General features: G+C 39.9%; 1 protein-coding gene across 2 annotated transcripts; it reads left to right on the top strand.

The window, feature by feature from the left end:
- Positions 1-622: 622 nt before the first annotated feature.
- GDPD1 (glycerophosphodiester phosphodiesterase domain containing 1) lies at positions 623-20774 on the top strand. Of its 2 annotated transcripts, XM_075168469.1 has the most exons (10): positions 623-907; positions 5556-5598; positions 9836-9971; positions 10640-10685; positions 12008-12126; positions 12767-12856; positions 13912-14045; positions 14744-14803; positions 15671-15722; positions 16303-20774. In XM_075168469.1, the coding sequence occupies exons 1-10, from the start codon at positions 772-774 to the stop codon at positions 16423-16425; spliced, it is 939 nt and encodes a 312-aa protein (XP_075024570.1). In that variant the 5' UTR covers positions 623-771; the 3' UTR covers positions 16426-20774. The 2 variants fall into 2 exon arrangements, with proteins under 2 accessions (XP_075024570.1, XP_075024571.1); XM_075168470.1 differs by lacking the exons at positions 623-907; positions 5556-5598 and adding an exon at positions 7028-7217 and having other exon boundaries at positions 16303-19681.
- Positions 20775-25895: the final 5121 nt, after the last annotated feature.

Below are 25895 nucleotides of genomic sequence, written 5' to 3'. Positions count from 1 at the left end.
CACTTTTTGTCGAGGTAAGATGTATTAGTGACAGTGGCTGTATGCTGAGACCCAATTTAATTTCTAGAATATTTGTTTTTAATTAGCATGCATACAAAATTCAGTTTGCCAGTTTGTTATAATACAGTAATTATACCGCATGACCAGAGTTGAGACCATGTTTCTGTTCGGCGTAGGACATCTCTGCTCAGCTGGGTGTGGAAAACGCCTCCCTCTGTCTGTGAAGAAGACAGCATCTCCCTCTGCACGCCTTAATGAATTTATATTTACCAAGCACTTAGCGATTGCTGAGCGCAATCAATAAAATGAAAAGCACCACAGAGAACAGTTGTCTCTGTGAGATGCGGCCGTGCTACGGGCAGCGGGGAAAGCAAAATGGGAAATTAAAGCGTGTAATTGGAAATCGCTCACAGCATTTGTTAATTACTTAAAAAAACGCGCGAGCCGTGACAGGCGCCTGCAGGTGCGAGGGCCCGGCCGAGGGATGAGGCTGAGCTCCCCGGGCTGAGGCGGCCCAGCCCCTCTGAGGGGGGACCGCCCGACGGCCGAGCCCTTGGCGGGAAGGGCGGGGGTCCCCCGCGCCTGCGCACTGACGCCTCCTCCCCGGCTCGGGGGCGGAGGGGAGGCGGTGCGGCTGCGCGGTCGCAGTGGCAGCGGCTCCCGCAGCGCCGCCGCCTCGCTGGGAGGCGGCTGCGGGCTGGGCCGGGCGAGGGGTGGGACAGGACGAGCGAGGCCGGGCGGGGAGCGGGGTTAGCCGGTGAGAGGCACAGGATGTCGGCGACGCTGTACCTGCTCTCCACGCTGGGCGGATATGTCCTCACCTCGGCGCTTCTCCTCAAGTGTCCGGGGCTGCTCCACCGGCCCAAGCGGCAGCGCTTCCGCTGCCGGCACATCTCCCACCGCGGCGGTGAGTCAGGGGGCGTGGGGGGGGCTCCCTGCCTGCCGCGGACCTGGGGGCGTCGCTTCCCGCCTTCCCCTCAGGCGGGCGGAGGCTGCGGCCGCCCGCCGCTCCCTGAGGGCTTCAGCCCTCCCCGGCTCCGGGCGCTGAGGGGCTCCCCTGGGCCCCGCGGCCGCCCCCGGGGGGCGATGCCTCCCCGCTCCCTCAGGACGGTTCTCGCCCTGACGGCTAGGGCGGGCGGGCGCCGCCAGAGCCCGGTCGGGAGGGTCTTGAGGGGCTGCTGCGCGGTGCCCGTCGCTCGCAGCGGGCTCCCTTTAAACCTTCCTCCCGCAACCTAATTTTAGGTGCCACCTGCTGACCAGTGCTTGATTTCAAAGCTGAATTAATCTCCGAACTCAAAACGCGTCAGCCGAAATCAGCTTGTTTTACGTGGGTTCCGATCGTAATGGTTTCCCTCTCAAACATATATATTTTTTCTTCTTAATGATTCAGTGTTACGGTATTTCTCTTCCTAATGAGAGAGGCGGCTGACTCTTGCTTTGATCAGGTACAAAAGACCAATCTGCTTGCCTCTAACTGCCTATTTGCTTTGCTTTCTGGTTTTAGAAGAAATGCAGTTTGCTGTGACTCTGTTCTTGCTCCCCGTGCTCTTGGAGACAGTTAATGGTTCAGTGCTGTGGTAAAACCGAGCCCATTTTGAGAGTCTTGTCCCCTCCGTACGCCTTGCGCCAAGGCCTTGCGGGTAGGCTAGTTGCTTCTATCTAAAATAGCTAAAAGATGTTTTTGAAGTTTCTTCTACCTTTTCCAAAACATTGGGAGGAAAAAAATACAGCAAATTTTATTTTCCTGTTCTGTGAAGATAGGTTTTTCCTTGCGCTTTTCCCTGCTGTCTCATTCAATTCGTGAAAACAGTCAGTTTTCTAGTAAATATTTTTCCCAGAATTCTGTGGGAGATATGTCAGATGCTGAGTTTAAAGTTTTCAGTATCGTATCTAGTGCCATTTTATGCAGTGTTTGGTCACAGTTCTAGCCAATGGTCCTTAACTACCTGCTGCTACCACCTTGAATTATTAAAATACAAAAACTAGAGCTGATCTCTTATAGATTTTATTACTTGCATTTCTTTCATTTAGTTAATATGACAGATTAAGTTTCTTCATAACTATAGTCTTAAGTAGAGCATAAAATACACCTTTTGGTTTGGAATGCATGTATTAGCCGTTTCCTGGTAGGTACATATTTTCATTCAATGAACAAAGGTTCTCAATTTCGATTGTTACCTGTTTGTTTGTTAATTTGCAAGCTATTAAAAACTTGCGGATGACTTTGTTGGAACTTGGTATGATCTCCTTAATCTTCTTTTGTTCTCACTTCTTTGCAATGACCTTGGCCAAGATATACAGCCCTAAGCCTAGAATGCAAGTGTTTTGGCCAGTTGCACTAAGCAACATTAAAACAACAGGAAAGCCTTACTCAATGGGAGGATTATTCATTAGGCATTCAGAGACAAAGTCCACGGTCTTCGAATTGTTCTGTGACCTCATATATACTGTGAAATACACCTGTGGTAGAAGTACAACCCTTAACATCTCGGCAGCTTTTTGCTCATTGGGTACTAGGAGACTGGAGGTCACTTACCCTTTATTCTCTGTAGTATTTACCTTGTAACTTAAATTCCTGTGGGAGTTAAGTTCTCATCAGGCTTTAGTCACACTGTAGCTTTACACGCAGTGTCAGGTTTCCTATTGCGTTACTCCTATTAACTTCGGAGATGAAGGTAACACTTAACTTGTTTGGCTTTTTTCTCTCTGAGATGGAGCCTTGTATGTGAAGTTTTTTTAAGTCTATGGGTTTTGATTTTGCTTCTTTCTTCATGCAAGAATTTCCTTATCTCGGTTTATAGCTCGTCAGTGGAAGCATCCCTGAAGTATTTTTTCACTTCTCATAATTTTAAAAATGGTCATTTCTGAGATCAATAATTAAGTCTTGATATTCTGTCTTAGAGTCCTCTATTAATGCCAGCTGCATGGACTGGATTGCAGTGTGATATAGTGTGATGATTTTTACAGAATTACAGAACAGTTGAGATTGGAAGTGACCTCTGGAGATCATCTCATCTGACCAGAGCAGGGGCAATTAGAACGGGTTGATCAGGACCTTGTCCAGTTAGGTTTTAAATACATCCAACAATGGACTCCCCAACCTCTCCAGGCAGCCTGTTCCAGAGTTTGATCACTCTTACAATAAAAAAAGGTGTTTTTCTTATGTTTATAAATTGAATTTCCTGTATTTCAATTTGTTCCCATTGCCTCTTGTCCTTTCCCTGGGCACCACTGAGAAAAGTCTGGCTCAGTCTTCTTTACTCCCTCCCATCCGGTATTTAGACATGTTGGTAAGATCCTCCCGAGCCTCTCTTCTCCCAGCTAAACAATTTTAGCACCCTCAGCCTCATTGTATGCAAGAATCTCTCATCCCTTAATTTTCACAGCCCTTCTCTGCAATTGTTCCAGTAGATCCATGTCTGTCTTGTACTTCGGAGCCCAGAACTGGACACAGCACTCCAGATGTGGTTTCACCAGTGCTGAGTAGAGGGGAACAATCACCTCCTTTGACCTGCTGGAAACATTCTTCCTAACGTGCTTCTTTTCTTACATTGGGGGGGAACCCAAAACAACAGAACTTCAAAGGGTCATCTCCTTGAGCCAGTGCTTGACACTGACTCCTTGTCCCATGGTGGTGCTCTCAAATATGCAATAATAATGTTTGGGTGTGGCCGTTTTGGCTCACAGGATGCTAAAGTATGCTGGGGAAGGTAATTTCTGCATGGGAAGTGCATGTAGTTCATAACACAAATGGACAATACATGAATCCAGAGGTGCATTTAAGTAAGTGTCAGAAGCCCTTCAGTTAGCCCAGCCTTTTCATTTTTAAGGAGGGAAAATGATTTAGTACATCAAATCACTTGCTTGTTGTAGTTCCCTTTTCTGAGCGTGGTTTGTGAAAATGTCTTAGAATTCCTGTTTCAGCAGATCTCTCAACAATATTTCCCCAAAACGCTGCAAGTCGGGTGTTTTGATACCAACTGGTTTGACTCGCCATACCTACCTCCCTAACATGTGACTTATTAGGTCAGTCATTTAAAGTTTTATTTTTGGAAATTTCTGCCCAGGAATTTTAAGATACTGTTGTTTTGTTCACAGATTGAAGACTGACTCAGTTTTTTCCCTTGCTCTTACCGTTCAGGATGTATGGGTTGTATTGTCACAGTTAAGTTATCTAAAATCTCAATTTTTATTGCAGTTAACTTATAACTAATCATCCAGGTCCTATCCAAGTTTTTCCTATCTGTTAGGCAATCATCGGAAGTACACGATGAGATTCTCATGCTCTCCTCTATTCCTGGTCACTTTTGCCACTGAGCCTATTCCTAGTTCTGCAATCAAATTCCCTAAAATATTGGCGAATGTCTAGTCACAGAAGCTGCTGTGGACTTACTGTATTGTTTACATTAAACCATGCAGATTTTGTCATATGACTCGAAGTCAGTTAAGTCTTTCATTTTGTAAACTTACCAATGCAAGCTAGCCTGATAACAATTTTAAATTGCTAGTTACGCATGCATAGAATTGCGTTGCTTTTGTTAAGTAACTGAACACAGACTTAGATAAGTATGTAGTGGTAAGGTCTTGTTAATAGGCAAGGCCTTAATTGAAGCTTTTATAATTGTTGTTTACAAAGTCTGTCATTCATCACTGTCAAAGAGTAGTTAAAATTTGCATAGATATCCTCATCAGTACATGTATCTTCCTGAAGTTGTTTTGTTTTTCAGTATATAATACTGCCTATTTTCTGAGGGAGGGAGAAGGCACAACCTTTTCCAGTCCCTAACCAGGCTGATTTTCGAAGATTTTTATGTAGAGAATGATGGCTTAAGAGTTGCAGAGTTTACTCCTGCCTGAGAGAACATTTAATGTGCTTGTCCTTTTCTTTCTTAACCAGAGTTGATGTGTGTTTCATTCCTTGTGTATGAGACCTCTCTCTGCCAGCAGCGTAAACCTTTATTGACAGATTTGTGCTGTTTCAGGAAGTATCCTTGGACTGAAAAAAAGAGGTTGTCACCTCTTTGAGCATCAACTGGTCTATGCGTTTAGGGAATATCAGCTTTAGAGAGTCTTGGGCACTTTCTTTTTCTTGTGGGTTTTTTTTTGTTTGTTTTTCCTCTTGTCACCTTTCCTCTTATTACTCCTCTAACTCTGAAATAGACTTTTTGCATGTACTGTTCCTATGCCAGTGGAGCATATTGTCATAGGCAAATACAATGCCTTTAAGGAAAAATAGGGCACCCAACCTCTGGTAGAATAAACGCTTTGTTTTGTATATTCAAAGTGTTAACAAATCCAAGATAACAGCCTTCTATTTTCTTTCTTTTTTCTTTCTTTTTTTTTTTTAAATTGTTTTATCTTGAGAAAGTCCTGTCTCCTGGGTCTCCCCAGTAGGTTAGCGGCAACAGGGTTTTCTAACTGTAACTTCATACTCATTCCTCCAAATATTTCCTCAAAATGCGTACATTTTAAAATCCATTATTTTTTATTTATTTCCACTGGGACTGAGGGGAGGAAAACGGTTTTGTACATGTTTGTTTTTGTTATTTTTGTAGGTGCTGGAGAGAACCTGGAAAACACGATGGCAGCCTTTCACCAGTGAGTACAAATGGAACCAATAATGCCTAAATCAGCAGTGTTCTCATTGTCTTTAGTGAGTGAAGCAATCAAGAAAGATAGGACTTCCATCAGCTGTTTGGGGTACAGTGTCCTGTTTCTGAAAGTCATCTCTCCTTTGGATGGCTTCTGTGGCTTGCTAAACATGACTCCAATTTCAGCAAGAAGGAATTGGGATACCACAAACTATGTTTTGTACACTATAACGTGGTAGACTGACAATTGGAAATAAAACTTCTGAGGCCCGATTCCTTCTGTGCTAGCTGATAAAACATGAAACGATACTGCTTCCATGTATAATGACGATTGCTTCCATTAATTTATTTATTGTTATAAAGCTATTTTTCGTAACTAATATGATACACTGTTTTTTCTAGATACATTGATGTTTCTCAAAAGGTATTTCAGATCATAGCCTATACCAATATGCTGATTAGCATACAAGGCTGGATTTCAGGAAGTCCGAATCTGTTGACTGCTATTTCAGCTGTAAGCAATTCTCTTAGATATTGCACAGTTTCATGGTATTCAGTTCCCTCCTCTATATAGAAGGTTAATCATTTGTCTCCTAGAATTACTGTGACTGAAATCCTAACGTGAACTAACTTTTAATATACCATCTGTAAAGCTATTAAAAGTGTTTGTGTTATGTTTTTTCCCTTCATACACATACTTCATTTGCACAGTGTGTGAAAGCCTCTTATCTAGGGGTTTAAAATGGAGTTGGTACTGGAAAGCCTTTTAAGCCTCCAGCATTTAAGTAGGGAATTCTAACAAAGTTCTAAAAGGCATTTGAAAAAGAAGCATATCTAAAACTCCAGCTGCCAACGAGCAGTGACCAAATTATGTAGGCTTCTCTTTGTTTTGTTTGGGTTTTTTAATTTGCTTTGTGCTAAGTAGCCTCATCAGTTTGCACATTTCCTTGCAGACTGAGGAGTGCCAGCTTTCCCAATCAAACAGTGCTATTGAAAGTACTGCAGTGTTTTCTATCTCCATGGAAGCTTAGCATAGTTTTGTGGTTTTTTTCCCTGCTGGCCTGCCTTTTTTTAAGTCTGCTACCACAGTTTCTGGAAAGCGCTCCTTTTTTTTTTTAACCATTTCTTAATTTTCATTTAGTATCATACTTGGTTTATATGTATAGGGCTCTTACAAAGTTATACCATAACCTATTTTTATTTCATTCCCAGAAGTAAGCTGTAGTACTTAGAGTAAGGACTGTGCTAGGAGTCAAATAATGTTTTGTGATAATACAGACATTTGTCTGACTCTCTTCTGACCATTTTAATTATTTTACAACTATAGTGTAACAAATGCGTTGAGGTCTACTTTTTGAACTCAATAGCAAAGTTCAGTTACTTGTTTTGAAATTGTCTTGGCTGAATAATAAAGGCATGTTACTTCTGCAGAAAGCAGAGTCAGGCGATTACTTTGCATTAGGCAGTAGAAAGTCTTCTGGCTTCCTCTGTGGAGGGGTAAAGGCTTTGTCCTTCCCATCCGCTCATTCCCGTCTCCACTGGTAAGCTAGCAAAAGGAATTGGGTAGAAAACTGGTGATCTGCATGATGAAAAATCAGCTGGATTGGCTCAGACGGCTGGTATGAGGTAATCAATTTACAATCCATCAGATTTTGCATGAAGCCAAATAGGGCGTGCCTGCAAGAGCTGTTTCTGCAGGTTTAGACAAGCAGGCATGTTTGACCATTGATGTAGTTGAATGCGAAAGAGAATGCTTGTCTGCAACGTAAGACCTACCCCCTTGTTTTTGCTTTGTTGACAGTAACCGAAGTATTGACAAGCAAATAGTTTTGCTTATGCTGTTTACACTTTAACAGTGATTGGAGAATATTTAATACTGTTGCATGATAATAAAGAAATTATTCTAGTGATATATAAACAAAGTGTATGGCGGGGGAAGGCCTTCTTGGTAATTTCAAGTTCTATACTAGCTTAACTTAAAAATATTCTGGAAAGCAATTATAAGCTTTTTGTACCAAAGACAGTATTTTTTTGTTTGCATGGTAAAATACCTAATAGATTTTTTGGGCTGTAATCATGTTATACTGTATTTAAATGCTTCTGTGGTGGTTTTAGTTTTTAAAATAATTGATTTTTAGCTGAAAGAGACACTTGCAGTGTCTTAAAGTATTTGGGGATCTGGCATAAAAGATGTCATAAGAATTTAGTTACGAGTTTAATTGTCCCTAATACAGCCATGTACTTTAGCATTGTCTTGATAGGAAGCTACTAAGTAAACTCTCCAGATATTTTTCTCGTTGTATTTCCTTTTCTTTTATGAACATACTTGGTTTAGAGAGAAAGCTTTAAACACTGTAGTTACAGCAATAAAAGTACATGGTCAACTTAGTATTTATAAACTCTATACACTGTGCTACATTAGGCCTTGCCTAACGGAATTTAGTTTCCAAGGTAAAGCTTTTCTTACATATTTCCTGGTATGCCCTTTTACTTGAAAACAGTTGGGAGTTAAACACAAGCAAAGAGCTCTATCATCCTAATTTGCAAATGTGAGTCTGCTTCACAGCTTGAGTTCTGGAGCAGTTGGATCTGGATCCAACACGTTCTTCTGAATCTGGAGAACATCTGGAGTCTTCTCTGGAGCAATGTAGATTTGACGTGTTATTACAGAGCTGCAGAACAAAGTGATTTCCAGCTGAAAAAACGCAGCACTTTAAGGAAGCTTATTTAGCAGCAAGCTGCTAGTAAGAGCCTGGCAAATTCTCAAATTTGTTAACAAGGCAAGTTGTTGTTCTCCTTTTTCCATGCAGCATCAGTCCTGAATTTCTTAAGCAGTAAGATTTCTAATAAACTTTGCTAGTTAAATGATAACATGTGGTACTAGATGGGAACGTCTTCTACAAATTTGGCAAATCTCCTGCAGCATATTTGGAGATGCTTTTCCTCAGGAGGAAAAATGACACAGAACAGGCTGTGTATCTTCCATGCGTAACAGGATTTTGTTCCTCTCCTAGTTCTTAATAGCGGCACTGGAAAACAGTTAACAAATTGGTTTTAATTTGACAACCCCCTTCTTGAACATTATCCCAGCTGGACCAGAAATTGTGTTAAACACTTACGGGAGTATGTTCTATTTTTTTTTGTTCTGTTACGGCATTTGTGAATGTTTATGGCATGTCTGTACTTCAGCAGTCAGTAAAGCCCTCTTCTTAAGGAAAAGGCTGTTTCTGAAGTCACAGAGCTTTGGGTCCAGTATAGACTGTACTCACAGATGTTATACGTTTGTTTGTAGGTGGATAAAAAGAACAGCCCAGTGTTTTGAAGGAAGTGTTCAGACTTCAGGCTGGGACTTTTAGCTGTCTGCTGGAATGATACCTTCTGAGTATCTTTTCTAATGAAATGAGCAATTAATTTCTTGTTGGAATAAAGCTTAGTTTTTCTGTTCTGATGTGAGGTTTCTTGTACTTATTTTTCATCAGTATTATTAGTACTTTCTGCTTTCTTTACTCCTCCTATGAGCTAAGTTTCTATAGAATGGATTTGGGATTGGATTAGAACTTTTCAAAGCAGCAGAGTGGAACAGGAATAACTATTTTTCTTTGAAAAATATGACTGGGTGTTTTAGTCTTTTTTTTAAATTAAAATTAAAACTTTTTCATTAAAATAATAATAATTTTTTTAAATGTAGTTTTGCTAGCCAAAAAGCCAAAAGCCTGAAAGCACTGTTGCTAATTTCCTGATCCTAATCTGTTCCTGATTAACTTAAATCAAGTAAAAAAAAAAAGCTTTCACATCCCGGTCATTTGTTGTTTATGCTTACCACAAAATTGATTACTTCTTTTAAAGGAGCTCTCTTCTTCCAGTGGTAATGTGCTGATACTAATAAACATCACACTCAAAATTCTGAAACAATACTTTAGAAGTAGGTTTCTCAATACTGAGGCAGTAGGCTGCAATCGACAGGTGTGCTACTTGATTCCTATGGAAGACAGAGCCAAAGCTCCGTCAAAGCGAGTTCAAATCCTATCTCTGATTCATGGTATGTTGTTTATTCTTGCATCAGCTTTCCCACTGCAGCAGAGTTATTTGCTTCTTGCTTTGCAGTAAGATTGTGAGGATTCATTGCATCATAAAGCATTTAAAGTACTTCCACTGAGATTAGTTTAATTGAATAACATGTATGTGTTAGGTTTGGATCTGTGTGAAATACATGTGTGGTTCACGGCAGACTTCTTTGCTTTCAGTGCGGTTAATATAGGAACAGACATGTTGGAGCTAGATTGTCACTTGACGAAAGATGAGCAAGTGGTTGTGTCCCATGATGAGAACCTGAAGAGATCAACAGGAGTTGATGTCAACATATCTGACCTCAAATACTCTGTAAGTTGAAGAAAAAGTTAGTGCTAGATGATATTTTAAAATGCGTTTGTAGAGTGGCTGGGGTGGGCAGGAAGGTTGTGTACCTGTGTGTGTATGTCTAGTCTCCAAAATCTAAGTAGAGGATTCATCTTGTCTTGCTAAAAAACCGAAGTTAACTAGGCTCCCTGTGTAGTCAGGGGAGAAAAACTTGCATATTTCCAGAAGGCGTTTAACTCTGTCCAATAGTAGGTTGGATGAATAGCTTTCTGGAGGTGGGCCTGTCTTGCCATACTGATGACAAAAGAAGCTTAGTCAACAAGCTCCTTCTCGTATGACCAGCTTTTTGTTGGGAGAACCGGTAGATGAATCCCACCTGCATTGACAGTTTTAAAAGCCTGTTTTACAGGCTGTCTTTCCATCTGATATTTAAGTGGAATTTTCAGAATTTTCAGACAGGTGTCTGGAAACATCTTGCCTTACTCAGCTACAGGTAACACAAATCTAAGAATGCCAAATAGCTCAAGTAAGAATGAACATGATGCTTGTAAATCACTTTTTGGGCAAGAAGATTTAAAAAAAAAAAATTTTTTTGTCTTTAAAGATAACTTACAGAGCTTGTGAATTATAATTTAAAGTCACGATTATATACCTGCATTTGATTTAGTGTTCCATTTCCCTTTATTTTTAAGGAACTTCCACCGTATCTCTGCAAGTTGGATGTCACATTTCAGAAAGGTAAGTCTTTTGCTGTTTCAATTCACAGTACCAGTAACTAATTTTCCATTATTGTAGTGTGGTAATTTCTTATTTTGGCAAAGGGAGTAGAAAAGTAGATTTGCTTCTATCAGTATCTTGATAAGAGAAGTTTTAAGAGGAAAATATAATCCTAACTTTAAAAAACAAAATACATTTTTTTTCATACCAGTTGGCAGTGATTAAGATGTAAGATCTATTTTTCCAAGTAAACATTCCAATTGTTTGCTTGTCTACTTCTTGCAACTGTTTTCCAGTTTCCTTGTGAGATCTTCAGAGGGTGCTGATTGAAAATGTGTTGTTCTGAAAAAACGACGAGAAGGCAGAAGAGAGTTTCTTTACTACTCAGATGCCATTGTGCTGGTGCACTCTGGGCTTGAAGTACTACGAGATGTCAGATAAATAGGCATTTACAGAAGGGTGAATGGAAAGAGTAGTAGTTACCGCAGTATGACTTAAAGTTCAGTGCCAGTATTGCTGCAAGAGAGAAAACCTAGAAAAAGATTAACCTGTTTTCTTGTGAAAACTGTGGTTCGTGGGACTATAATTTGACTAAAGCATATAGGCTAAAATTGGGAGTGTTTCCACCTAGAAAAGGCTACCAGAGATGATATCAGATGTGTTTGCTTGCTTGAGAGGCTTTGTGACTATCTTGTGTAGTCTTTCCATATCTGGATTGCCCAGCAAGCAAATTTTGTGTTAAACATTTCTGTTCAAAATTGCAAAATACTTAAAATGCAGCAAGATGAAATCCATGACGTGTTATTTTCACACGTATATATCTTTTGTTTATGTACAGTAATACAAAGAGATGGCGAGAACCTTCAGTTAATTCCCTGGAGCCACAAGCAGTTTCAGACAGTAAAATTTGGGGGGTTTGCCTTCTGTTCCCTTTACTCATTATGCTTCTCCAGTAAATTTTCCTAGAAGGAAAAGTTTTTCTCATTTGGTCTTGTTTCGTATTAATCTCATTGCATTTGGTATGTGGTAACTGAGCCCGTGTTTGCTATTTCAGGATTTCAACCATGTCTGCACTCCTACTGTTGCTAAATAATGACTGAATTTAATGAAGTTTAAACCTAAATATGCAATATGCTCAGGGCATTTTCATTATGGAAGTGAGCTTGTCATAATTAATTACAACTATCCAAGTGAAGTAAATTTTTTTTTTTTCGGTTTAAAAGTGTGCTAATTCTAGGAACTATTTTTTTTTTTAATTTTAAGATAAGTGCTCTGACATCTCAGCTTTTATCTATGGTGTATTAAAAATGGTCACAGCAGTGACAACTTACTTGTTTCCCCAGAATGTCACTGCGAGGGAAAAGACAACCGTATTCCGCTCTTGAAAGAGGTGTTTGAGGCATTTCCACAAACTCCTGTCAACATTGACATCAAAGTGAACAACAATGTGTTGATCAAAAAGGTACATGAAAATCTGAGGCTGAATGTCATGTAATGATGTTGGAATTCCAAAAGAAAAGTTTCTTGGAGTTGCTAGCAGTCTGTGACAGTAAAATTTGTGTTCTTGGACAGCTTCATTCTTCACATGTTATATCTTGCTCCATGTACGAGGTAATACAGAAGACAGAAGTGATCTTGTGCAAGATATTCAGCAAACAGCTCTTTACTGACCCTTTATCTTGACATTAGGCTGATACTACACTGCTAGACATGTTTGGTTTGTAGTTCATATGAAGGGTCGTCTTATGATGCTTTGGTAGGCAACAGTCTATAAAAACACGATGTCAGTGTAAAGATCAGTGTTCATTACAGAAAAGGAAATCTGCTTTCTGTCAGATACTATTTTGCCATCTCGTTTTCTTAAATTCTCTAGGGTTTTTTTTTTTAGGTATAATGGTCTTTCTTTTTATCTGTTGACCTGAACACCTCTTTCTCTCCAGTCAAAGCAGCACAATCATCTTAAGATGGGAGAGAGTATAGAAGAACTTTCTTTCCTGTAATGACATACATAGTTGAAAAGTAACAAGTAGAGTTGCAGTTAAATAATTCTGCACATAGTTTTCAATGAATACATGTTAGGGTTCTGCTTTTTTATATTGCAGGTTTCAGAGCTGGTGAGTCAGTATAAGCGAGAGCATTTGACAGTATGGGGGAATGTCAGTTATGAGGTGGTATCAAAGTGTCTTAAGGAGGTAAGAATCGATCCAGCTATGCTTTGTTCTTGCCTGCTTGTTACTGTGTGGTGACAAAATGTACAGAAAAGCACCCTGTAAATCAAGATCTAGCCAGCTATGCCAGACTCAGATGTGATGAGAAATTTTGCACTTAGATTGTGTTCTACTTACTACGTTGTTACAATAAATCAAGCACAGTTAACGCCCATATACTCTGCAAAAAAATACTTGAGGAATTAAGCTTAATCATGTTTTACTCTTGTTCTATAAAATATAGGGTGTTAGGATTTTATGTCAGGAAGTCTTAGAGCCTGTTTTGCACATCATTCGTCTGGTACAAAAGCAATTTTTCTAAGGATTGCTTATTGTGTGTTTCTTTTTATGAAAATAATGGATTTGGCTGCTAGTTGACACACAGTTATATTGGTATAAAGCTGTTTTATGGCTATAGATTCTATTCCTTTTTGTGCTGAGGAATTGTACAATTTAGAATTAAATTAAAATTGTGCTTAGTCCAAGGGAGTTATGCACCTGAGTGAAATTGATCTAGTTGAGAGTACAGATATTGTTCTGATTTATCTGTGCAGGACAACACACTATTTCCTACCTGAACAGCAGTTATATTTGTTCATTTTCATAGCATTAGTGCCCAAATGTTTTGGTTCATAAACCAGCATCTTTAAAAATGTGTTGTGAAGTGAATTGGTGTGATATCAAAAAAGTCCTGTGCTAAAGCACAGCTTGTTCTTTGTGGTAATACTGGTCTAAGACAAAATGCTGCATAGCATCATGCAGTCTGGAAAGACGATGAAGGCAGGTAACAAATGCAGTACTGCAACTTGCGAAACTTTACCTTTTCAGGTCCCAAAGCCCCTTGAAATTGTGTAAAACTTTTGCTTGGATTATAAGCTACCAGAAAGAGTAATTTAAATTCAGTGGCAGGCATATCATAAACAGTTGGCAGCCTAATCTTTAGGCTAAACTTTAAACATGCATTGATGAGTAAATTTAATTGCAACAGACTCAGCAATCTACCAAGGTAATTTAGAATCTTTCTTTCCTGGTTCCTACAGAATGCTGATATTCCCATCATCTTCTGTTTGCAACGTGTCCTCCTGCTGCTTGGCCTGTTCTACACTGGTCTGCTGCCATTCATTCCTTTCAAGGAAGAATTCTTGGAAATTCCCATGCCTTCAATCATCCTCAAGTGAGTGAGAGTCCGTCGGTGGGTGCTGCACTGAAATGATAGTAAAACAAGTGAATGATAATGCCGGCTTGAGCATTGGTTTAGTCAGTATCCTCGGGCTGAGGATACTGTTTTGTTAACTTAGGCACTTTTGTATATTCCTGAGAGAAAGCTATGCAAATCTTCTGCTCCTCTGTATTTAACCTGTCTCTAGCCAGCTCTGAGTTACTCAGTTGTTAGTGTGGGGTGCCTGTGTATATCAGTGTTTCCTATTTACAGCATCTCCTGTAAATACCGCCTTCACGGAGCTGCCTTTACAATGCAGCTTGTGCTGATGTTATCTAGATAGTATCATCTAAATAGTAATATGTAGCAGTACTGTACAAATAACTGATTCTTGCACTTTTCTCCGTCTGTCTTGAGAACAAATTAGTCTGAATAAGGTCAAGAGGCAAGTCAGTAATAGGGTGGAGATGAGATTTCACGTGCTCTTTACTTTACTCAAAATGCTGCTGAATATGAATCTCTGCTGCTTCTCTTACATGTAGCACATTTCTCTTGTGTAACCCAATTCTAAGTCACCGTCCTAGACAGTGAAATTACTGCTCTAATTTGAGAAACTGCAAGATTAATTCTTCATGTTCCTTTTGCAGGAACATCTCAAATAACATTTTAATCTGTGCTCTGGTAATCTTTTTTTTTTTCATCTTCCTCAACAGGCTGAAAGAACCACAGAAGATGACAAGAAGCCAGAAATTTATTATCTGGCTAGCTGACACGTAAGATTTTAATCTTCTTAAATTTTTATTTATATTTTGCCTATATAGTAGCAGTTGGCTCAAGCAACTAAAACTAGCTATTGCTATAGCTACTTGTTATGTTGTAATTTTTTTCAGCTTCTTCTAGCTTTATTGTCAGTGCAATGTAAATCACACTCAAATCTTACGTAGGTGTTCCTGTACGCTTTTATTTTTTATATGCTAAAACATACTGAGGTGCAGTAACAGTGGGCATTATTCCAATTTAGTCTATTTAGTTTCTGTCGTAAGTGTGTTCAGTTAATTAGCATACAAGTAGACTCAGAAAGTGGTTTTCGTGTTTCATGGGATGGTGACTGTTTCGTAATGTTGTCAGAGGAGATATTGTTTGGCTTACGTGGAACACTTTGCATTTTAAGAATATCTGTGCTTCAGAGGAAAGTTAGTTATATACTTTCAGAGGTTGAATGTGATTGCAGTAAGTGTGTTCTGGCTCTTGCTTCTGTGTCTGACATCTGTTAGTTTGATTTCTTGAGTGGCCAGTAGAGTTTTCATGTCTTCTGGTATGAAGGATAAAATCTCTTCTGAAAAGGATTGATTCATTGGACATGGTACAGGGTACCTGTACAGTGAAGGAGGAATCTGCTGGATTTGATCTTCAGAAGAGTTGATACCCAGAAATTCACATTAGCTATGGATATTTGTATCTGTGTTAACCAGTCTTGAATTGCTTGAACTAAGTTTTCTATAATTAGGTTTCTAATCACTTTCTTGTGGAAAACATTGAATCTAAATGCTCTGTGGAAAATTTGTTACAGAACATCAGCAGACACTGAAAATTTCACATATACTTCAAGTTCTTAAACAATATCTTTCTCCTTTCTGCAGATTGCTAATGCGGAAAGCACTTTTTGACCACCTCACTGCTCGGGGCATTCAGGTACAGTGTGGCAAAGCTAAAGGAAATGTGCTTTTAACATAGCGAGAATTTGAACCAGCCAGATATGGCCCTAAGATGGATTCATGTTGTCCCCAACGTGTTCTGCTGTGTTGCTAGGATTATAAGTTACTTTTTGGTTCCTGAGGAATAGGTTATGCCATTATATTTGGCGTTCTGTAGTTGCAAAGGAAGAATTGTATGCTTGGAAAAAGACTCTTTAATTTAAATCTCTTTATGATTATTTTTTTCCCCACTTCAAACTTAAGCCTACAAAATCTGCTAAACTGTTTGCTTATTTTGGGCTTTTCACAAAATAGTATTTTGACTTTTGGAAATACCTGGTGTCTCAGTTAACAAAATGGAGTTGGAGTCACCACTAGAAAATGTCCCCTTTTGGAGGGCGAGGGGAAAGAAGTTGATACATTTGTGTGCATGTCTTTGGCATCACAGTGTAATCATTTATCATTTTAAATATATGCGGCATCACCTCTCTCACACAAAACAATTTAGGTCAAAAGTCACCTTTTTTTGTAATGTGAGTATTTCCTGTAATAATTGGTCTCTCTATCCCATCTCATAGGTGTATATTTGGGTACTGAATGAAGAACAAGAATACAAGAGGGCATTTGATCTGGGAGCAACCGGAGTGATGACAGATTATCCAACAAAACTTAAGGAGTTTTTACACAATTATCCAGCGTAAAGGAAGAAAGCCAAGGAAGTTCTTGCAGAATAGATTGTGAGCCAAGGATTTTCTTCATTAAAAAAAAAAAATTGAGCAGCATACACAGATCACTTTGTTTGAAAGATGTAATTGGATGATCTATTACCTTGTTGTCAAGTTGCTACCTAATGTAAAGGTTGTCTATTTATTTTAAAACTTAAATTACATAGTTTACATTTGTAAATAGCTCATTTAGCAACAGCACACTTGACAAGTAGTGATGACTAGGGAGAAAGTTGCTGGATAGCATACCTGTAGATAATAAGTGTTATTTTACCTGTCACAAGTGTTCCTAAGCAGATGTCAAGACATGTCAGTTACTCCAGTTATATTCTAGTGGGCAGAAACGAAAGAATTTCTGAAAGTGTACCCTGTATGTATGCATTTCTTGTGTTGCTTTCAGTTTTCAGATAACTCGTAGGGCAAAAAAGAAAAACAACGCAGAGGAGAAAGAGAAAGCAGAATCTGTGACTAGCCAGATAGTTTAGCCTGTAAAGTGTAGTCAGTAAAGGCAGTCACTTTTTTACCAAAATTAACTCACTTGGTCAGTATAGATTTACTCAATTATTCTTACTGATGAGAATGTTGAGCTTGATTTGCAACTGTATTTAGACCGCTTTCTGATGTGATGGTAGTACTGTGACTTATTGGTCAAGGTCTAAATACAGCCAGGTTCTGGGTTTGGCACTGGGTTCCACTGCAAGGGTCTAGGTTTGCCCCTGGTTCTGATCTGCCTGTCAAGCTACCATGGCATGGCAGTAGCTAGCTTTCCAGAAAGGAAGATTGCACTTATTATAGATTACACTTACTTCAAAATAGTCTTTTCATAAAGGAAGCCAATGTGTTAGAAGTCTTTTGCACATTTGTAGTTCTAATATCTGTTGGCTTGATGAATGGGAAGTTGTTTTTAGGGTGAGGGACCAAAGATGACTAAGTTTGGTCAGGAGTTTCAGGAACAAATTAAAATGTTCCCATTAAATTAATTCACCCAAAGCAGATTTATGCCTATACTTATAAAAGGAACACGTGTCAATCTAGGATGTGTGTAAACTTTAGTCTTTTTCTCTCCACAAAAGTACATTCAATATTCATTAAGTTTATGTGCATGCACATGGAAGTAACTTTACTGGCAAAAGCCAGGACGGGTCAAGTGTGATGGAATGGGGTTAGATAGGAAGGTATTTCTGGGAGCTTACATCCTGTTCTGTCGTTGTGAACAGGTGTTACATATGTGTCAAACAGACTGGAGCCTGCAATGCCTGCGTGCTTTGGTGTTGTCATGTTAGTGGTAGGGCTTTCCAGAAAGAATTTGATTACTGTAGCCTAATTGTACACAATGACATGTATAAAGCTCAGTCATTTAATCATCAGATACTGCTGGAACGAAACTGTTGTTTAGTGATAGTATCTACTTCTTTAAGGAACTTCATGTGAAAACAATGGATCTTAACAAACGTAGTAGCCAGATGCAAGAGTATATTTACTGCAAAGTATACTCACTGTTATAAAAACTTTTAAAGTAAGTAATTTTTTTCCCTTGCTAGCACAGATTTGGAAGGGCTTGTTTCACTCCACTGGCTGCTGTGCCATACTTGTAATTGTGGAGCATCTTTGCTATTTCATTATGGCTGTCAGTAGGCTGTCAGTGTTAGAATATCAAGTCCATCTGGATGGATAATATTTGTTTCTGCATTGTAATTCCTTTCTGAGGAACATTTCTACATGGATGAAGTGGAAGAAACTACTACATTTATGATTTAAGTGAACATGTGATGATGGTGGCAAATGAGTTAATGGTGTCCTTCTAAATATCTGCCTGGTTAAGATAGCTGTAGATTCAATTTCCTTTTAATTTAATCAGGTTTGTTGGTCGCTGAATGGAAGAGAGGAAAATGTAACTTCCTAACTGTTCATAGGAAAAAGGATGAAATTATTTATTATGTGCTAAGCTTCTTGTTTCCCTTTCAGACCAGTTACGTCTGGTCAGATAACTGCTAATAATCAGTCTAGTCATAGTTCTGCCTGCTTTCTAGCAGTCACAGAATAGTTATAGAATAGGCTCCATATGCAGCTCAGTAGGTAAATTAAAAACTTCCACCCTTTCTGTCTTAATTTGGTTTACTAGTCAGTGTGTAGCTCCAGATAGGGTTTTTATGCAGTGTGGCTTTCTTCAGCTCAGTTTCATTGCTATTGAATTTCCAACACGCACACCTATATGAAGATGCAAATATAATTCTAGTTTTAGACAATGCTACCAAATAGCACTTATACGTTAAAACTTTTTTTAGGCTAGGAAAACCTAAGTTTTAAAATACCAGTCTTAATTTCTGGACTTGATCTCTCAAGGGACAGGTGATGACTTAGTTTCTCTCTCAAGTTTCCCTCATCACTGCATAAATAAACTATTTTGCTTTATTCTATAATGAATGACAAAACACAGTTACTGAAATGACAAACGTAATTTTTAAATTTCATTTTAATCTTTTTCCTCTTTCTCTTTAGCAGTGATGTTGGAAACTTCTGCCTTCAAAGATGCTCAACACATTTTTCAAGTACTAGTCTTCTTACATCTGATGTAGCTTTTGACTGTGCTGTTTATACATGATCTCTCTTTGATAAGTGTACTACTTAATATCGGAAATTTGAATCATGGAAGGGAAGGGGTTCAGTGCCGGAGAAGCTGCTGAATTTATTCAGTCACTCATTTGGGCTTTAGTCCAAGAGCTAAAGTTTGATCTCTTGAAACAAATAATGTTGCATGGGTGAGGCCATGAATCCAAGCACCAATGCACAGGGCTTAGGCCATGATAACTGTTTGTAACAAAATTATATGGAATTGAGGTAACTGTAAAATGTTTGTTCTATCAAATCATTGTTTTGAATATTCCAGAACTTGCTGTGTGATTTTTAAACCACTTGTACACAAAAGCATTTGTTGAGAACTTGCACAGCTGTCCAGGAGGATGTTCAGTTAATCTCTCTCTCCAAGGAGAGATTCTTTTCGTGTACTTTTAACTCTAAACATTGTTTAACACTTAATGTGTTCTCAATCCTATTGCAAAATATTTTATGTATGAAGGATGATGCATGTATTCCATGCACTTTTAATTTGCAAAGAGTCTTGTGGACCTCTCTAGCTCCAAATCGATGAAGTAATTTTTTTCTTTTCTTGTAAAGAAAGATTCACGCTCTTGAAATGTTGACACATTAAAACATCTTTGCTCATAAAAGATCTAAAACTAAATACTTACTAATTGTGACTTCTTTGCCTAAAAATATAATTTCTGAGATTATGATACTGTATTTATAGTGTAGTAAACATTAAACTTTTGATGGTGATCTTTTTATGTGGATAGGGTTGCTGAAAAGAAGGGGGCATACTAAATACTCTGAACTTTTAAGAAATTTTTGGCAATGACATTGGTTTTGTCTTACAGTAACCATAGTATCTGCAACTATGTGCAGTTGAATGAAGCCTGCAGAGGACTTAAGCCTGCCTTCTCCACGTGCAAATGAACTTTTAAGTAAAACTTTTGAAGTCAATTCCAATTTGTTTTTCTACAATTTATTTTAAAACAGAAACAGCAGTAGATAAACTTCATCAACAGTAGTAGATAAACGTGATCAGAAGTGGTGTCCATATGTGATGCTAGAAAACAATGTAGAGAATTCTGCTGGTTCAACAATGCAGTATGTGCTGCTGCTTCGTTGCTTCCAAGCAAAGGTCTGTCTGCAGAACAGGCATCGCATGCTTCAAAGCAAGCACTGTATCTGAAAATTCAAATAATCAAAATTTAAGATCGGAGAAGAGTGGGAAGGTGTACAAATTAGATACTAAACTCTTGAAATTTTACTATATGTTATTCAGCTTGAAGTAGATGGGTCTTGTGTAATAATGGTAGGGGGAGAAACAAGGATGAAGAGCCAAGTGTCTTAACTATAACAGCATGCCAGGAGAGCCGATTCTGTGTATATGTTTTTGGCATCAGCATCTTTCAATGTAAAGAACTGGCAAATCCTGTCTACTTGTCTAGGATTGTAGCACCTTTAACTTAAAAAGGAGTCTGTAGTTCTGTGTGGGTGAAATGAGCCAAGAAATGCTTCTTATTTTAATAATACTTTGAGAAGTATTACATATGCTAGTGTTTTGGATAGCCATGCTCAAAAGTAATTGTGTGAGAGCAGTGGCCTTTGCTTTGCACTTCAGTGTAAAAATGGCTGTCTGCATCAGAGCTGCTTTCTAATTACTTATTTTTAGAAATCATGATCCTTAATTCCTAAGCACAGTAATGCATGCCTAAATAAATACCAGCTTTTTTGGTTGGGGGAAATGTCTTCTTTTTTTAAGCATATTGTTTGGTGTTTATCCAATTTAATGATTGATGGCCTGATTCTGGCAGTGTTGTAAGAGTGTATGTGCACATTTATAATATTACAGGTCAGGTTTTGAAAACACTGACAAAATCGTCTTACATAGCCTGGTTCTAGACATCAGCTCTGACCTATAATCTGGCTCATCAGTTTAATTACAGAATGTAGCAGTTCGCAGATGCAGAGGATACTGTATCCTGTCTATGTATGTATATGATACCTGAATTGAATGGGGGAAATGAAAACGTTCGGTTATCTGTGCGTGTAAGATATGGTAGCAGAGGAGCTGGCCTGAGATTGAAATGAGAGCCTTCACTGTAAAAGGGCTTGATACGCTTTTTTTCAGTTGGTTAATAATCATAGTTTCCTATTTGGTCTCTGTTGAAATCGTAAGTATCTGATAATTTAGACTTAATTTAAAAATTGACCTTACTGTGGCCCTTGAATTATCCTGAAATACCTTTCTGTAATGTCTCAAGGACACTTTTGTTTTAATTAACTATCTCCCCCACACAGTGAGTCTTCTACCCTCTCATTTTTGTAGAAGACATATGCAAAAGATTGTGATCAGTGAGTTAGAGAGTATAAAAAGCCTTTGACAGTCAATAGGTATCTGCTTCTGAACTGGGGACAGCCAACTAGCTATGTTTTGAATATGTTCATATTAACAGGTACTCCACCTGTAGCAAGCTTCTGTACAGTGTTGTGTTGGGTGATAGTTTACTATAAATATGGTGCTCTGATACCTATGTTTTTTGTCATGATAAGCAGGTTAATGTTCCCTCTAGCCCTAGAGGTAAATTTCCAGCTTTCCTGCAGGATTTCCATTAAATTACATTAAATACTAGGTTTTAAGGTCAAGTGTAATTTTAAAGCCTCGAGGCTTCATATTAGCTAAGAGAGGTGAAGTGGGTTTTTTGTATGTAACAGTATTTAGTAACTTTTAAAGGATTTTGGCAGGCTGATGAGAGGATTTCCCAGATTGCTCTGGGCAGTATTTTATTTCTTACTACACGTTCTAAATGGATAGTAAACCAGAATAGGGAATTGGGAAGCATTAATGAATATTCACCTGTCTTTTAACATGGAAAGTATTCGTCTATGAATGTCGTGTAACCTATCATAAATCTGCAGTACTAAGACTTGATACTCAAACAGAATATTCAGAAGAACTTAACACTGTTTATCCGAATCAAGAAGGCTTGAGGTGCAGCTATTTTCATGTGTTTTCAGGATATACTTTTTCTACATTGGTGTGCGAGATCCCTGGTTGTTGGTAGAAATCTCAGAGATCCTGGTTTGTGCCTGGAATTTCCTGCGTGCGTGGAGAATGGATTGTTTTCCTGGCTGTGTGAAATGCCTTACTGAAAGTGTGTGGAAAACAAAAGCCACAAAACCTTAACAAAAGCAGCACGTCCCCGGGGCCGGTTCCTCCTGTCCTCCTCCCACCGGCCGCGGGAGGCCGCCACAGCCCTGCGAATTTCTGCTGGTTTTCAGCAGGGCTCTGTGCCTGCACACAGAGCTCGTCCCGGTAGTGAGAGTCGGTGGGGAACCGCAGTGCAGAGCTGGGTTAAAGGCAGATGCTCGTTCCGTTACGGACTCCGAGTTTTGCCACGGTTCTGGGGCTAGTAAAGCTGGACAGTGGATTTACGGATGGTCTAGTTCCTCATTGTAAGATGCGGAATATTGCCATGGGGAGTAAGATGAGTGATCAGCGTGCTGTGGATAGTGAGGGTTTTACAGCTTCACTGTCCGATAACTTGGTGATTTTGGGGGCAAGATGAAGCACTGGGGAACACTTGCTGTTTTGTTGTTGGACTAAAAATAGTGGTGCTGCAAGCGGGGGAAAAAATCCCGTTGTTAATAGATGAAAGCACCTTTCTTTGATCTGAAATACTTGAAGATGTTGTTTCCTGATGTCTCTGAAAAAGTTTGAAGTATCCCCAATTCACAAATAAAGAAGAAAGGCAGTATTAGGTGAGGTACCTTGATTACTAGGCCAGTAACACCAGCAACAAATAAAATTTGGGAGTGCTAAGAAACTGAGATTTTTATCAGATTTTAAGTACCACTTAATTCTAACGCAGCACTAAAAATGTTGAGGCAGTATCTCGATGAGTGATTTAATACTTTCTCCCCTCTTTGTGGAGTAGCAAAAGTTAGCCCCAGTCAGTGATGCTTTATCCATCAGACTTTTCTAGTCTAAATGATAATAAAAGCTGAAACTGATGTCAGACACTGAGGGAAACACTAGCTGTGCTGTTCAGGCTCCAAAAAATGGATGCTTGCAAGTAGAGAAATGAAAAACCCTGCTTAGCTGTTTAGTTAAAAGCTAAGCTGTCAAATAGGTTAGATCCAAAATTCAGATTTTTTTTTAAATTACTAAATTTCTCAAGAGCTTAGCCCAGTAAAAGTGTTCATGATGCTGATTAAGCTGTGCTTGCAAAGTTTGCAACCAAACTCTATAACGCAGAATCAAATGTGAAAATGTGACTTGAAGCTTCAATGAAAAAGTAACTAGGACCCAACTAGCATTTTACTTTTCAAAAGTAAATGAAATGCTGCTAATGAAGCACTGTTACCCCTAAAAAGCTTCCAGTTTTCATCAGTCGTAGGGACGTAGTTTAAAGAAGAAATTTTGGCTTTTTTATGGTCTTATTTTTCTATGACTTCAAAGCTGTGTGAACCCCTAGATTTCCATGGTGATGCTGAACTTATATCAATGTAATTCCAATTAATGACCATCCTAAAGCAAGCTTATTGCAACAGAGAGCTTTGTTTATATGTAAAGAATCTTGATGTTCTCCTTGTAAATAATAATTATTTTTATTAGCAAACTGAAAATTCAGCTGCGCAACTCACTTCTGGGTGAAAAAAAAAATTCACTGTTATGCAGCAGCCTCTTGATGATGTGTAAATTTATTTTGCTGATGGTTTCAACTCCGGGTACTTGTGGTTACTTTTGAGGAGTCTTGGTGATTTAAAGTTCAAGCAAATTTTTTTCACCACTTCCTGCACATAACCCTGTCTAGATCTGTTAAATACGGCTTCATTTAGCGCTGGTGAGATGGTCTAAAACCTGATGTGTTAGCTCTTGCTGCGGGGCTTGAAGAGGAAGGAGGTTATCTAAGAAAAGAAGCAGCTTAAAGTAAGCCCTCAAAGTGGGCTCCTGTTGCTCTTGTAGCAGCCTAAAGATAACGGCAATTTCCTTCTTCGAGTGTGTTCAGTAGCTGGTAGCTACCATGGTGCTTGAATGTTCGTTAATAGCGTATTTAAATTGTACTTGGTGGTACCACTAGCTTATGGGCAAAAGATGTCTTTTTGTATTTTAAGATCTGGTCTATAGAATCCCTTAGCTAGCTGGCGTGCATTTCAGTAATGCGATCAGAGGGGTGTGTTTTGCTTGTGTGGAAGAAACTATATTTACTTTATATCACGAGGTAGAAGGTTATTTTTCTGCCCACATGTAATAAAAAAATAGAGTATCACAACTAATGGGAGTATTACCTTGTATTGCCCCTTATTTAGTATTAGAGTCCATATATTTAACATATGGAAACAGAATATTGCCCTTGCATTTACCAATAATTACCAATTCCTAAAGAATTGCTTAAAATATTCTTAAGAATTTGCTAAAGCAGTAGAAAGTTGGAACAAGAATAAACTCATAAAGCAAATACATTTCAGCTAATAAGATATATAGCTTTTATCCCTTGATGTGAGAAAAGGACAGATATAACATGTTATTAAAACTGTATACAGTGATGAATTACTGTTATCGGCGCTCACAAAATAGTTTGCATGCGCTGTTGTGAGCTGAAACTAGACGAGGTGCAGTGAGGAGCCTTCAGCTCGGCTTGTTTGGAGCTGCATGCTGTTTGTCTCTTAATTACAGTGCTTTGAGGTGATTGCATTTCATTTTGCCCTTGCGCTTTCTTTCTGGCTTAGCTGTGTGCGTGTGCACTGCCGTGTGCATGTGTATATATATGTGCACGTACATATATGTACGTACTAGGTCCGCACCGAGTGCACCTGCAGATGTTTGGGTGTAAGATTGCCAAGATCACCACTGAAAAAAATCAGGATAAGCAGTGGGATGAAGCTAATGGAGATTTCCAGGAGAAATACTTAGTATCTTCATTTGCAGTTAGTCCTCATGCTGATTACCCTCCTGTGGCGTGTTTAAGACGTCGGGAAGTTCGCCGTCTGTGGAGGCAGGCCGTCGGAGGTGCGGTGCGGCTCGGTGCCGTGTACAGCAGGTAGCAGTAATTACCTGATGTTTACTTAATGTGGACTAATTGCCTCGGCATTTAAGGACCGAAATAAACCGCAGTCTATTAGGCAGGGGCTGCGGTCCCCCCGTTCCCGCGGCCCCCCACCCTGCAGGGACGGGTGGGTGCGGGGGGAGGATCTGTCGCGGGGGGAGGATCTTCGACAGCCTGGGCCCTTCGAGGGTTCATCGGTCCGAGTGACCGAATCTGGTCGCTTTGGGGCAATCCCGCGGTTTCCCGGGGGCGCGGCCGGAGCCCCGGCGCGCTGCGGCAGGGCTGCTGCAGTGCCCCTCGCCCGCCCCCGCGCATCCTCCGCGCAGGCGGAATGCCGCTTTTGCACGCGTGTACAGAGCATCCGCCGACTGCTGCTGCTGCCCGCCACCGTCGCTGGGGCCCGCTCCCTGCGGGGGGAGCGCCGGCGCCCCCCGTGGTCCCCCCACCCGCGGGAGCGGCGCCTGCGCCTTTAAGAGGAAACGCATCTGTTTGTTATTCCCCCCCCCGCGCTCCACGCCGGCAGCGCCAGGGCCGCTCCCATTGGCTGCCGCCTCCCCAGCTGCTGTCTGCGCGAGGCAGGCCGCGGGGGGGGGGCGATGCGTGCGTCTCTCTGTGTGTGTGTGCGCGTGAGGGAGGGAGCGCCCCTGCCGGCCTCACGCTCTGATTGGTCTTGAAAAAATGGGCTGCGGCTGGCCGTAGCCAACCGCCGGGGTGTTGCTATGTGCCAGCGGGCGGCGATTGGTGCGCGGCGGTGCCGCTCAGGGCCAGCAGGCTCGCGGGAGCGGCTATAAGGGGAGGGAGCCGGCGGGAGGG

The sequence above is a fragment of the Calonectris borealis genome, chromosome 19, assembly GCF_964195595.1.
Source record: "Calonectris borealis chromosome 19, bCalBor7.hap1.2, whole genome shotgun sequence".
Classification (NCBI taxonomy): domain Eukaryota; kingdom Metazoa; phylum Chordata; class Aves; order Procellariiformes; family Procellariidae; genus Calonectris; species Calonectris borealis.
This window is presented reverse-complemented; position numbering and strand designations above follow the sequence as displayed.

Excerpts from the sequence above, each read along its gene's own strand:
- GDPD1 (XM_075168469.1), top strand. The coding sequence starts at position 772 with ATGTCGGCGACGCTGTACCTGCTCTCCACGCTGGGCGGATATGTCCTC. Across the intron at positions 14,046-14,743 it reads ATGCCTTCAATCATCCTCAA|GCTGAAAGAACCACAGAAGA; the intron begins GTGAGTGAGAGT and ends CTTCCTCAACAG. Across the intron at positions 15,723-16,302 it reads TCACTGCTCGGGGCATTCAG|GTGTATATTTGGGTACTGAA; the intron begins GTACAGTGTGGC and ends CCCATCTCATAG.